The sequence below is a fragment of the Neofelis nebulosa genome, chromosome 15, assembly GCF_028018385.1.
Source record: "Neofelis nebulosa isolate mNeoNeb1 chromosome 15, mNeoNeb1.pri, whole genome shotgun sequence".
Classification (NCBI taxonomy): domain Eukaryota; kingdom Metazoa; phylum Chordata; class Mammalia; order Carnivora; family Felidae; genus Neofelis; species Neofelis nebulosa.
This window is the reverse complement of record NC_080796.1, coordinates 69,393,896-69,407,240: the sequence shown is the minus strand read 5'-3', so window position 1 is coordinate 69,407,240 and position 13,345 is coordinate 69,393,896. Positions and strand designations below refer to the sequence as shown.

At 53.0% G+C, this 13,345-nt stretch overlaps 1 protein-coding gene across 9 annotated transcripts in view; it reads left to right on the top strand.

The window, feature by feature from the left end:
* The window catches only part of LOC131496055 (carboxyl-terminal PDZ ligand of neuronal nitric oxide synthase protein), a 285,001-nt gene that overhangs the window by 230,197 nt on the left and 41,459 nt on the right, over positions 1 to 13,345 (top strand). For 8 of the 9 annotated variants that reach the window (XM_058701210.1, XM_058701203.1, XM_058701202.1 and 5 more), the window contains one exon: positions 12,484 to 12,592. In XM_058701210.1, the coding sequence (XP_058557193.1) occupies positions 12,484 to 12,592 (109 nt within the window). Of the gene's footprint in view, positions 1 to 3,415; positions 4,649 to 12,483; positions 12,593 to 13,345 lie in introns of those variants that run through there. The other variant, XM_058701206.1, reaches the window with a different exon arrangement.

Below are 13,345 nucleotides of genomic sequence, written 5' to 3'. Positions count from 1 at the left end.
CATCACTGTTGCTGCCTTACATAGACCTTCAGCTTTTCTTGCCTGGACTCGGGGCCAACCAGCCTGGTTGCACAGGACGTGCACTGCATAAGTCCAGGCCGTGTTGATCACCGTGCCCTATGGTTGGCACCTGACTCACCCGGTCTAATTCTCGTGACTGTTTGTATGTTTGTGGATGCAAAAAATAAACTCGATGGTTAGAAGACTCCCCCAGTGTCTCACAATGGGAAGCAGCGAAGCAGACATTCGAGTCCACTTCCTTTGACTGGCAAGGCCCCGGTCCAGGTTCTTCCTCTTCCCCCAGACCTTCCATATTGCAGTGGCCTCTTTTTGGCCTCCCTTCTTCTCCTGTCCTCCTGCAGACTCCATCCCTCCACCACCGTGACTACCAACTACGTCATTCCCGTCGGTGCCACGAGCACACAAGGTGACAGCTGGGCTCTGTGCAGCAGGTCCTGACCTCCCTCGGCTCCTGTCTCCTGCTGGTCCCTCGCATGTCCCCTGTTCCTGGTGCCAAAGCAAACCGTGCTGTGTCAGGACTCCGTGCCTTTCTATGTGCAGATTGCCTTGCAGGGCATGTGGTCCCTTCCTGTGTCTGATGGGTGGTTTTCCTTTGCTCCTCCAGACCCGCCGCCGGGCCAGGTGCCCACAGAGGCTGGCCTGTGTGGACCATCAGTGGGCTGCCCTCTCCCCACCTCCATTCACAAGAGCTCCTGCCGGGTGGCACACAGTTCTCTCTCTGGGTCCTGGCAGCCACCCACTGCCCTGCTCCTCAGGCCTTGGGGCGCCGAGAGCTCCTCGGGCCCCGTGCTGCCCTCAGGTTTCCCTGCACGGTGCCCTCGCCTTTGTAAATGGTCCCTCCCTAAGCTCACCTTGGATGGCTCCAGTGATCTGTTTCCTGCCAGGACCCAGGCTGCAGCGTTCCCCTCCATCATCCCCGCCACCTTGCACATACTCAAGGCGCTGCTCGGACGGCAGGCAGACCACCACCACCACCACCACCACCCCCCCCCCGTGCACCCTTACTGGGAGCAGGTGGGCTCCGTGTCGCACACGTGCCTGGTGCCCTGCTCCACGCCCTGTGCTCGCCCCACTGTCCAGCAAGCACCCCGAGCTCCTCAAGGACAGGCTCTGGACCGGGTTCCGTTCTGCCTCCCGAGACAATGCGGTGTGGGGCCGGGGTTGGAGTGGGTAGAGTAAGACATGTGTTTCTTAGGATGATAAATTAGGCCAAACCACCTCCAAAGCCCTCTAACCCCTCAAGAGCTGCTCTTGGGTAGTGGGGAGACAGACAAGGGCAGGAGAGAGCTTCTGGCCTGCAGCAGGAAGAAAAGAATTCCCAAGCCAGGACCCTTCTTTCTTTACAACCTTCTCACATCCTCCTACCCTCGTCCCTGGCTTCCTCAAGCCTCCCAACCCACCGCTTCCCCAAACTTCCAAAGTGAACATAGAAGTTGGGGCTCAGTCACTTAAGCGTCCGACTTCAACTCAGGTCATGATCTCACAGTTCATGGGTTGGAGCCCTGCATCAGGCTCTGTGCAGACAGCTCGGAGTCTGGAGCCTGCTTCGGATTCTGTCTCCCTCTCTCTCTGCCCTCCCCCTGCTGGTGCTCTGTCTCTTTATCTCTCAAAAATAAACATTTAAAACAAAAAAGTGAAAAGAAAAGAACGTTAAAAAGGGATTGGAAATTGAAACGGGATCAAGACTGTGTCAGTCCCCCGCCCCGGCCCGCCAGATCTGTTTGTGGCCTGAAAGTAAAGATATGTGGTCCCTTGCAGTTAAAAAAAAAAAAAAAAAGACACTGAGTCATGATTGAGAGGGAGCTGTCCTAGGATAAATCGTCCCGGGGTGTGTGTGAGAGGTGGGTTGCTGGCCCCGCCCCCAGCAGCAGCTTCCCTTGTCCTGAGAGGAAGTGCCGTCAGATCTGCTCTGATGGAGAAGCAGGCAGGCGGGTGGGAGCAGTCGGGGAAAGAAAAGCACCTGGTCGTGCCAGCCAGGCGCTGTGAGCCCCGGGAAGGGCAGTGGGTGCCCTCTCCTCGTTTCCCGTTGGGCACACGCAGTTCCCATGTGCTGAGCCCTCTGGGCCTGGGGATGCAGAACTGGAGGGACAGAGGGTGTTAGGGGACGAATCCCAGGAAGTTCCAGATGGGTGATTGGAGGACTGCCTTTGGAGAAACTAGGGTGAGCTTCTGACATTTATAGGGTCTGAATTCCTGGGTTGGTCTATTTGAAGAAACTTGGGTGGAAGGTGGGCAGTCGGGGATAGCGGAGAAACCGAGCACCCCTCCCCCGAGTGTCCACTGAAATCTGACCCACGTGAGGATGGAGTTTTGGGCAACCATAGAGAGTGTGAAGGCATCGAGGACGTGGAAAGCTAAATGGAAGAGGGAGATTCAGAGTTCCTGGGTGGCATAAATGTACCCTACCGCCCCCTTCTAGCTGGGTGGAGAGATAATAGTAATGACAATCTAGTATTCAGATGACATCTGCCAGTTTGTAATCAGCCAAGGAGACACGCAGGTGGCAGAGAAATTAGGAACCTGGTTAAGATTGCTGAGGTTCAGATTCTGGCCCAGAGACCGGAGCAGGTCAAGTTGTGTCCCTCAAAAAGATGGGTCCAAGTCATAACCCTTGATACCTGTGACTGTGACCTTATTTGGCAAGAGGGACTTGGCGGATGTAATTAAGATCGTGGATTAGGATGGGTCCCACATCTCGTGACTGATGCTCTCATAAGAAGCGGGGGGTTTGGAGAAAGAAACACAGAGGACACACAAAGAAGGCGGGCGGCCGTGTGAAGGAGGCAGCGGAAAGCCGGAGAATGCCAGGATCGCCGGCAGCCACCGGAAGCCAGGACAGAGGCGTGGAACGCATTCTCCCTCGGAGCCTCTGGAAGGAACTAACCTTGCCAACACCTTGATTTCTACCTCCTGAACGCCCAAACTAAGAGACTAAATCATGGTTGTTTTAAACCATCCCGATGTGGTGATTTATTACAGCCCTGGGAAATGAACACAGATACCTTCTGGCCAGCTCTGCGTGACCTTGAGGAAGTCGAGGAACCCCTCTGTTCCCTCCTCTCTGAAATGGAGACTTTACACGTAAAGTGATTAGAGCACAGCCTGGCACAGGAGGGACGCACCGCAGACTAGCAAGTGCTCTGATCAATTTAGTGAAGTCTTTTGAGCACCTACTAAGTGCCAGGCACTGTGCGTAAATCCTTCCATTTGATTCACACGACAGTCCTGGGAGCCTCTTCTCATGCCAGTTTGCAGTTGAGGAGACTATGGCTCCGAGTCGTAAGTGGCTGTGAGTAGCAGAAGGGCCTGCGGCCTCCACTGAGGCTTTGTGGCTCTGTTGTTCCAGGAAATCACGGGGGTCTCAAGGTGCACAGGCGAGTGGGGAAGGAAGGGCGTGAACTTCCAATTGACTGTAATTGATGTTCACATTGGGAAGACCCATGCGTGACTCATCTCTTAACACACAACTCGAAGAAGAGAAGTGTTCACGGTTTTTAAAGCAAGGAGATCAGTTGTTTGTGGGGAAGGAGAGGAAGACACAGCTTTATACGGGAGCCCCCCCCCCCCCTTTCCGCTCTGCTCTCTGGCTCTGGAAGGGGAGCTGCGTCTCTGAGCAGACGTCTTCGGGAAGCCTGAGGATCCTCAGAAGTGTGGGAAGGTTGAGCTGACCCCAGAGGACATGAACACACCACGTGGGTAAACCCAGCCAACAAACGCGGGAACAGAGGAGACAGAATTGGCAACCCGTGTGAAGCTTGGCTTTTGCACACTGACGACAGGTGACGGCTATTTTGGAGAAGTTACCAGCGTCAGAGAGAAGTTCGCCTCGAAGCATTTGGAGGGGTTTTGGCTAAGAGACACTGGCCTGGTTTTTTGCCTGCCTGTCAAGCACTGAACTAGAGGAAATGAGCTTGTCGCGGTGCTGGGCATTTAGAAAGTGCTGTCTGATGGTTTGTGGTCGACTCGAGCAAAGCAGGGGAGATTTTCGGGGACGGAAGAAAGAATTTAACAGCTGTGAAATTAACACATCCATTAACTGCTGAGACGGGCCGCAAGGGCGCCTTAACTCGACTTTCCAAAGAGCAATGCGTATGTGCCTGACTCTCACTGGATTTTAGAACTCAGTGGATTGCTCATTTCTTACCCCAGGTACACCGTGGATCATACTAATCACTTAGACATTCGTATACTTTAATTCCTTGAAGAAACCTTAGAAATCCGCTCCGATGTTTGCAAATCTCTGCCTGCGGTTGAGTAGATGGGCTAGATGGCTCTCGAGGTCTGTCCTGGCCCGGGAACCCCCGGCTTCCTCCAGACCGCGCTGTCGGGGCTCAGGTCTGTGAAGATGGCCCAGCAGGGCGACACTCAGAGCGTGGACGCTGTGTCCCAGCACCTGGGGCGGCTGTGACGTAGGCAGACCAGTTCCCCGAAGAACTGTGGCACCGTTTTGTGAGCTCATCACCGTCCCTTCGCGCCAGATGGCGGCCCGAGGAAACGTCTGAGGGAGGCAGTCCTCACGTCAAGAACGGCTAACATGAGGGATGAAAAAGACAGAAACTGAAGTAACTTCTAATGAAAGAAAACCAACTGAAGGGATAGAGTCCTGGAAATCCAGCGAGAGGAAAAGGTAATCAGACCAAAGCGGTAAGAAGAGAGAAATGATCACCGTGAACGTCAGTTTTATCTAGATTACATTAGAAATGAGAGGCCTGGGCGGGGGCACCCCGGTGGCTCCATGGACTGAGTGTCTGACTTGGGCTCAGGGCATGATCTCACAGTTCATCCTCGTCACTTGGTAGCTTTTTAGTCAAGGTCATTTCCCTTTGTCCTTTTGGGGTGTCTCTGGGGTTAGGAATGCCCAGACTTTGGGGACCTCAAGAGAAAAACCTATGCTGCTTTCCAGCTGGAGATCCCCTCCCCCATACACACACCCCAAGAGATGATGATATTGGGGGAACGGTGACGATTTCTCTTTGCTCTCCCATTTGCACCTTCACGGTCTAAAAGTATTTGTACAGCACCTTATGGTTGCAGAAGATCTGCCCGTGCCCTGTCTCACCCACTCTCAGGATTCGCCCATCCCACAACTTGACAACCACTCGGAAAGATATTTGTGTGGTCATTTCAAGGCTTAGGAGAGGAGGAAAATATTGTGCCCCGGGCTCCATGCCGGGTCTAGACCCTCTGCCCTGGGGTTCCGTGCTGTTGTTCTGTGGCAGGCCCCAGGCCGGCTAGTGAGACCCACCCGGCAGGTCTCCCCCCCTGTAAGCAGGAGGAGGTGTGGGGGCCCTTGGGGAGGAGGGGGGCTCCGCGTCTGTGGGTCTCAGATGAGGGGGAGCATCGACATAGACTCAGGAAGCCCTACTCTTGACTTTTCGCATTCCCTGTAGCTAGTAGGTTCCAAAGTCAGCAGGCGCAGTCCCCACGGAGATGAGGGCAGCGGGCACAGCATTAGCACCTGGGGGCGCGGCCACGTCATTTCTTAGAGGCCATGATATTCAGAGAGAAGGTGGCGACAGTAAGCCAGAGACTGAGTGGCAGTAAGGGACGAGCACTTGAAGACGGAAGGGCGACATAAGTGATTCCAGTTGGTCCCAAAAAGGCAAGGCCATGAAGGAAAATCGTGTGGCCACCCAGATTTTTATATAGCATTCCTTAAAAAGTACACAGTGTCGTAAGCAGGGAGCGGCCATTGCTGAGAGCGCTGAACGTCTGGGTGCGGCGAGCCCTTGGGAAAGGCTGAGGATGAGAGAAAAGGCTCAGGGGACAGTGGCACACGATGAGGGGAGGCTCCCAAGCCTCTGTGTACATCCCCACCTTTCCTCTTCCCGTCTTCAAACACAATTACGATGAAGAGGTCTCCACACATTGAAACACCAGAGGGGAAACCTTGCAGGTCACTTGGTCCCATCCTAACACACGGAGGGGAGGAACGAGTGGGGACGGGGCAGGGGTCAGAGAACAGTGAAAGGGGAAATACCCGTATATTAGAGTCATGGCTGCAGTGAAAATATCAGAGGTAAACGTTTGTTTGTTTGTTTGTTTGTTTTTAAGGAGGCTCCTCACTCTACACGAAGCCCAACATGGGGCTTGAACTCATGACTCTGAGATCAAGACCTGAGCTGAGATCAAGAGTCTGATGCTTAACGGACTGAGTCACCCAGGCATCCCCCCACCCCCATTCCATTTTTCTAACTCTCTCTTTTTTCTCTTTCCTTCAGTGGAGAACTATCTGATCTTCAAACTAGGAACACTAGAACTTAAAAAAAATAGAACGTTTAAAAACCATGAAGAAAAAGGTGTCCCTCCTGGGGCGCCTGGGTGGCTCAGTTGGTTAAGCGTCCTCCTTCGGCTCAGGTCATGATATCAGGCTCTGTGCTGACAGCTCAGAGCCTGGAGCCTGCTTCGGATTCTGGGTCTCCCTCTCTCTCTGCCCCTCCCCTGCTCATGCTCTGACTCTCTCTGTCTTTCAATAATGAACAAACATTAAAAAAAAAAAAAATTAAAAAGAAAAAAAAAGACATCCCTCCTTTAAGTGTGTCTGTGCCTCGGGGTCCTAATGAATGAGACTGTACAATCGTGGGTCATAGATGTGAGAAGATGACCAGGGTAAGAACATCCCACTTTGTAGAAAGGGGACAAGTGTGGGTCCAGGGACTACACACTAGTGAACTTGTAGAAGAGATCACGAAGCAGAAGCAGCAGCAAGAGGCTGTAACCAAATAAAAAGCCACTCTCGGAGACGCTTTGCTAGAAATTCCATTCTGGGGCGTGGAAAATAGTTCTCCAAGTGCGCTCGGTGATGTTCACATCCCTTCAGGAACGTGACTCAGCTCTGTGAACTGCTTGGGGAGCGGTCCCGGAAGGCCGGGGTGTGTACAGAGGTGCACAGGGAAGAGGGAGGTCCTCCTTACCGGGCAAGCACGTGTGTCGGGCGTTGTGTTAAATGTGGGGATGTGTTTTTCTCACCCCTCATCCCGTGAAGAGATTATTACTTTCCCTGTTCAGGAAGGAAGGGGTTGTGTCGACTGAGCCCTTTGCCGGAGGTGAACAGCTGGGAGGTTGGAAACGCTAAGGCTTGAACCCAGATCTTTCTGCCCCCGCGGCCCCCAGGGCAGGCCTGCCTGAGCAGTGAGGGATGAAAATGGGCCCTTTCAAGCACTGTTGAGAGAAGAGGTAGCTCCCGGGTGTTCAAAAGGTTGCCCTTTGGAGGAAAGACGGGCCCGGTCTCTAAGGCCCCACGGCGGGGAGCCAGGGCGGTGGTGTGGAAGTGACGGGAGCCGGGAGCCGGTCGCCGGTCCCGTTTGCTAACCGCTTGCTGTAGGCTCCTCTCGCTGCAGGCATTTGCTCTGTAAACCCCGGGGGTGAGGTGCAGCCCTGCGATCAAACTGGCTTCGCTGGCGAAGAACCACGGGGAGATCATGACCGGATATCACCCACTAGCGAGTGGCAGAGCCTGGGCCTAAAATCGGGTCCGTCCCACACCAGGGCCAGCATTTTCAACCAGTTCCCTCCGCTCTATTCCTGGTTGTAGATTTCTTTCTCTCTCGCTCGCTCTTTTTTTTTAATTTTATTTTAGAGCACGCAAGCGGGGGAGAGGGACAGAGGGGGAGAAAGAATCTTTATTTATTTATTTTTTAACATTCATTTTTGAGAGAGAGAGTGAGAGAGACAGAGTGCAAGCGGGGGAGGGGCAGAGAGAGAGGGAGCTGTCAGCACAGAGCCAGATGCAGGGCTCGAACTCATGAACTGCAAGATCGTGACCTGAGCCAAAGTTGGACCTTAAGTGACTGAGCCACCCGGGTGCCCTGAGAGAGAATCTTAAGTGAACTCCACACTCAGCACAGAGCCTGGTGCAGGATTCGATCATGATCTGAGCCAATACTGAGAGTCAGACGCTCAGCCACTCAGGCATCCTGTTGGTAGATTTCCAACCTGTGTGAAGATTCCCAAGTGATGAGAAGCTCCCAAAAAGAGACTATTCTGTCAGGGAGCGAATTGCCCATTGCCGACAAATCCTGAGTGGCAGGACCCTGGGTTGGAACCAGGCCTGACGACCACACGGGTGTCTTTCTATGTTTGATTTTTTTTTTTCTCCTGTGCTCTTAAGAGGGAACAAGTTTACTTTAGATTCATAGTCAAAGAGAGGGGGGTTATTGATGGTGGGTCTGGCGGTTCTTTATCACTCCATCCACCTGAGCTCCCGGATAAGCTCCAAATCCAGTTTGTCCACAGTACTTTTTATGTTTCGGTCATTTATCATAAGTTTGTGGGTATAACAATCTGTAGAAAAGTTTATCGCTATGGCTTGATAGCATAACAGTTCCAGTAGGAGGTGAAAATTCTGATTCTGTGCGTATTTGAAAATAAACAGAAATTCGAAGGGGGAAGGAACAAAACCTCACAAAACCTTAGCACTGGTTATTACAGTATGCAGACTACTCTGATATCCTGCCCTTGGCGATTACACTGAAAGTTGAGAAAATTGACGTACTTTTTTCAGAAGCACTTTTTTTGGAGGTACGTTTTGGAAGCAGGATCAAAACTGCCCCAGACTTCTCCCCGGCCCCCAACACACACCAAGGTGGAGAGAAATAAGAGTTCATGGAATATGTTTCTAGATCCGGAATTTTGGACCTGCGGCGTTAGGTGGCGAATGAGGTCGCATGTGCCCCTCGATTGTGTCGGCAGATGCTTTTCTGAGCTCTAACTAGCTGACGTTTTGGTTCGCCAGAGGTGGTTCTGTTTGCAACGGTACGTTAAGTTTCTGCACTCAGACGTCACAGAACCCTCTCCAGAGAGCTCCAGTCTGCAGAGACTGCCTCCCCACATAGGCTGTCCTCACGGTTTCTGGAAAGGGGCTTTGTCCGTCAAGGGAAAGGTAACCTGTGTTTCCCGCCGTTCCTGGCCACCGTCCCCGTCTGTGTCCTGTTGGCATGCCTCTCCACACTCATATCGCCTTCTCAGCTGTAGATCTACTTCTCTGTCCTTAGGGCATTCCGTAATAATTAAAAATCAGAAGTGGAAGGAGTTTTATGTAGGACACAGCTGAACCGACCGACTTTCCTTCCAGCGGACGGGGAGCGAATAACCAGACAGACTACGTCGTGGGTGCTCGTTAATGACAGCATGGATGCCTCTCTCCCTCCTCAGCTGGCATTAGGAACTTTCTATGTGCCAGTTGCCATGCTGGCACAGGCGCCACCAGGATGTAGTCCTTTTTCCTTTAAGGAGCTCGAGCCTAAATAGCATCGTGTAACAGATGTGCTGTGGTAACGGTGAGCCCAAGAGGGTTCAGCAGCCCAATGATATTTGGGGGGCGGGGTGGGCAGGAAGGTGTCTCTGAACCAAGTCTTGAAGGATGCCAAGGGTGTCACCGCAGTGGCAACGGCAGGTGGGTGTACATGACTAGTTCCGGAGGGCTATGTAGGTCAGGGCTCTGGAGAGAGAGAAGAGCAGGAAGGTGGATACTGCATGCTGAGGGGATCGGACTCTATTCTGAGGGAAGTCGGAAGCCTTTGAGTGGTTTTTAGAAATAATGAGATGTGTTTCCGATTATCCCAGTTTGCTAGCTGTGTAGAGAATGGTTTGGCCATAGGTGAGCTAGGAAGCAGAGAGAGACACTAGATGGGTTGCAAAAATCCAGGTGAGGGGCGCCTGGCTGGCTCAGTCGGTAGAGCGTCCGACTTCGGCTCAGGCCGTGATCTCAAAGCTTGTGAGTTTGAGCCCCGCGTCGGGCTCTGTGCTGACAGCCTGGAGCCTGCTTCGGATTCCGTGTCTCCCTCTGTCTCTGCCCCTAACCCACTCGCATTCTGTCTCTGTCTCTCTCAAAAATAAAAATAAACATTAAAAAAATTTTTAAAAAACCCAGGTGAGAAAGAAGGATCTGTGAACTAAGGCAGTACCGTAGAGACGAAGGAAATACGTTCCTAAGCCATATTGAGGAGACGGGCTACAAAGAACTTGGTCGTGAGCAACAGATAACAGAGAACAAGGAAGGGGGTCAAGGGTGTGGTGCAGGCTTCTGGCTTGAGTGGATCCAGTGTTCCTCATCAAGATGGTTCCTAGGAGAAGGAAAGTATCGATGCTGGGAGAATTGCGAGGATGATGATTAATTCAGTGGGGGGCACGATAAATTTGAGGAGCTTTGAGATGTTCAAGAGAGAGGTCTATGGGGACACCCGGTTGGCTCAGTTGGTTAAGCGTCTGACTCTTGGTCTTGGCTCAGGTCACGATCTCACGGTTTGTGGGATTGTGCCCCACGTCGGGCTCTGTACTGACAGGCGCCTACTTGGGATTCTCTCTCTCTGCCTCTCTCCAGCTTGTGTGCACTCTCTCTCTCTCAAGTGACTAAAACTTTAAACAATAAGAAAAAGAGGGGATTTCTAGGATTGCCAGGGGTGGGCCTGGGTTTCAGGCGGGAAGTGCTGAGTTACAGTAGTCGGTTGACCACTCTCTTTCTCGGAAGCCGCATTAAACATCGGCACGTCGGGGCGCCTGGGTGGCGCAGTCGGTTAAGCGTCCGACTTCAGCCAGGTCACGATCTCGCGGTCCGTGAGTTTGAGCCCCGCGTCAGGCTCTGGGCTGATGGCTCGGAGCCTGGAGCCTGTTTCCGATTCTGTGCCTCCCTCTCTCTGCACCTCCCCTGTTCATGCTCTGTCTCTCTCTGTCCCAAAAATAAATAAAAAACGTTGAAAAAAAAAATTAAAAAAAAAAAAAAAAAAAACATCGGCACGTCTAGTCTGTGCCCTTCACGCTGGGTGGACACACGAGATGTACTGACGGGACTTCTAGCACAGTGAGCAGAGGAGTGGCTCCCCAAGGTGAACTTGGCTCTCTTGCCAGGATTGTTCGTCTCCGTATCCACTTTTCTTCTGAGCGCCCCTCCCGGGCTTCTTGGAGTCCTTGGCGAGAACCTCAGTAAAAAGGCCATTGAGAGACCGTATCAGTAAGAAGTACAAAGGCACTTTGCCCATTATTTCATCTTCCAGGTAAGCCCATGAGGTATGAAGAACGAGTAGGCCCGTTTTACAGGTAACAGCCTCTGAGGGCTATGTGGCTTTTGCCTCATAAGTGGTGAAGTTGAGGGTACGACTCTAAATCCCGTTCTCTTTCTGCCAAGTACTCGGCCCTGACATACACCAGAACGGATCGACTTGTTAAATCCTTGGATGAGAGTTGTTACTGAGGAAGAGGTGTTTTATGGAAATGATGCGGCCCCGGAAGTGTTTGTCTGGAGCGATCCTCTCCTTGGATCTCCCAAGACTAGTGCCACTGATGTACCCCGTCTGCTTCCCTCCCCTGCCCCATGCCAGCAGCGCTGGGACCTGGCGGGCCGGGTGGCACCCTGTCTAGGCCCGCTGTGGCCTCAGCCATCACGGCCTTGCCTATGACTTTCCCCAGCTTCCCCTCTGCCTCCCCTCTGGTGCCCGGCACCCAGAGAGATCCTTCGTTCAGAGCGTCGGGGAGTCAGTCCTCTGCTCAGAAGCCTCCAGTGGTTTCTCGCCTCACCTGGAAAGCAAGCTCCACCCTTCAGGGCACCCCCCCACACACACCCAACACCCTGCCATGTTCTGGCCTCTGGCTGCTTGGATGACCCTGTCAGCACATCCCTCCACTTGAGCCACACTGACCTCTGGCCATTCCCTGAACACTTCTAGCACCTTCTGAATGCCACTGGGCTTTCGGATTTGCCGTTCCCACTTCCTGCACCGCATTTGCCCTGGTGGTTCCCTTACACCCAGGCCTCTGGCTCTCCATGATGCCTTCGTGCTGGCCCTGCGGCCTCCCTGGCTAAAACAGCAGCCCCCGCTGCGCTCTGTCCCTTACTCTGCCCGTTTTTCCTCAGAGCACTCGGTTTCTGTTTCATTGTGGAGATCTGTACACGAGGTTGGAGAGTTTAGGGCGTCCTGCCGCCTTTATGTATCTGGGCTTGGGATGGCGCCCGGCCCACAGTGTGCATGCTGGTTGGGGGGCAGGAACAGCGGAGTGAACACACGGAGGCCGTGGGGGTGAGGTCACTACCACTGAGGGACTTAACGGTAACGAGACTGAGCGTCTTCGTCTGGGCAGGCGTGGCCGACATTGCCGGCTCCCAAGTCTCCTCGTTGGGAGACAACTGGGAACAGGTATCCGGAAACTTGCCCCCGTTTCCGTGGGTGAGATGCCGGTTGATTGCTCTGATGAGGACGGCAACAATTTTTGTCCCTCTAGCACACACGTTACCAGCACAGATTTGCGGCCCGGTGACAGCGTGGGGTCCGTCCCCTCCCCATGCCCGCTCCTCTAGACGTGGAGGTCCCCCAGTGTCGTGTCACTGTTTCACCAGTGTCCTGGTGAAAGTGCCGCCTGCATCGTGGCTCTCGTAGGAAGAAGCGAGCGTGTCCTTGAACACAGGTCCCCTGGTTGGGGGTTTGACCCTAATGCCACCTGCAGTGCGTTTTTCTGTTGCTCTCTCTGTAGGATCTTCTACGTCTCTCATGATTCCCAAGACCTGAAGATCTTCAGCTATATCGCCCGAGATGGTGCCAGCAATATCTTCAGGTGTAACGTCTTTAAATCCAAGAAGAAGGTAAATGAGCAGTCATCGGTCATTGTTTTCGTTTTCCTCTGACGGAACCAGAGGAGCCCCCCCACCATTGGCCACTGTTGAGAGGCAAGAACTGACGTGGCTGTTTGCATGCGCAGCACGGGGGAGCCATCCAAGCAGTCCGTCAGTGCTCCTGCGTGACGAGATTCTCCTTCCGTTTTATCTGAGTTTTGTCCTCTGACATGGAGACAGCCGGGAAGAGCTCGACCATTGGATGAGGGCTCTGGATCGGGACAGGTAGATAGCACCAGGAGTGATGCTCCCCTCGGTGTGCGGCGGGAAAGAGGCATGGCCGTTTATTTACGTGACTTTTCACCATAATTCTGTGTATCGGTCGGGGGCCTATAAATCACGACATGCGGAATCTAGTTTAGACTTCCTGTGCGAAGCTGGTTGTCCTGGGCAATTATTTTGGTGTGGTAACCTTGATGCTTGAGTAAATGCAGCTTTGGCCATTCGGGAGATGCTTTTCCTGTCATTTCTCCAGGAATTTAACACACAAAACTGGTGTTGGAAACCCGGGGTTTAGTCCCCGCTCTGCTGGAAGCCCGAGAGATGTTATGTGGGTCTCGGCTTCCTTGTCTATAAAGTGAGGAGAGACAAAATCAGAGTTTCCTAAAATGTCTCCTGTAAAATACTTACCGTCCAAAACGTTTCGTGTTAAAAATATCCTCTTTGAATTTGTTGGGAGGCCCTAAAGTTCGAGAGAAGCCCTTGAACTCTGTTTAACCCAGC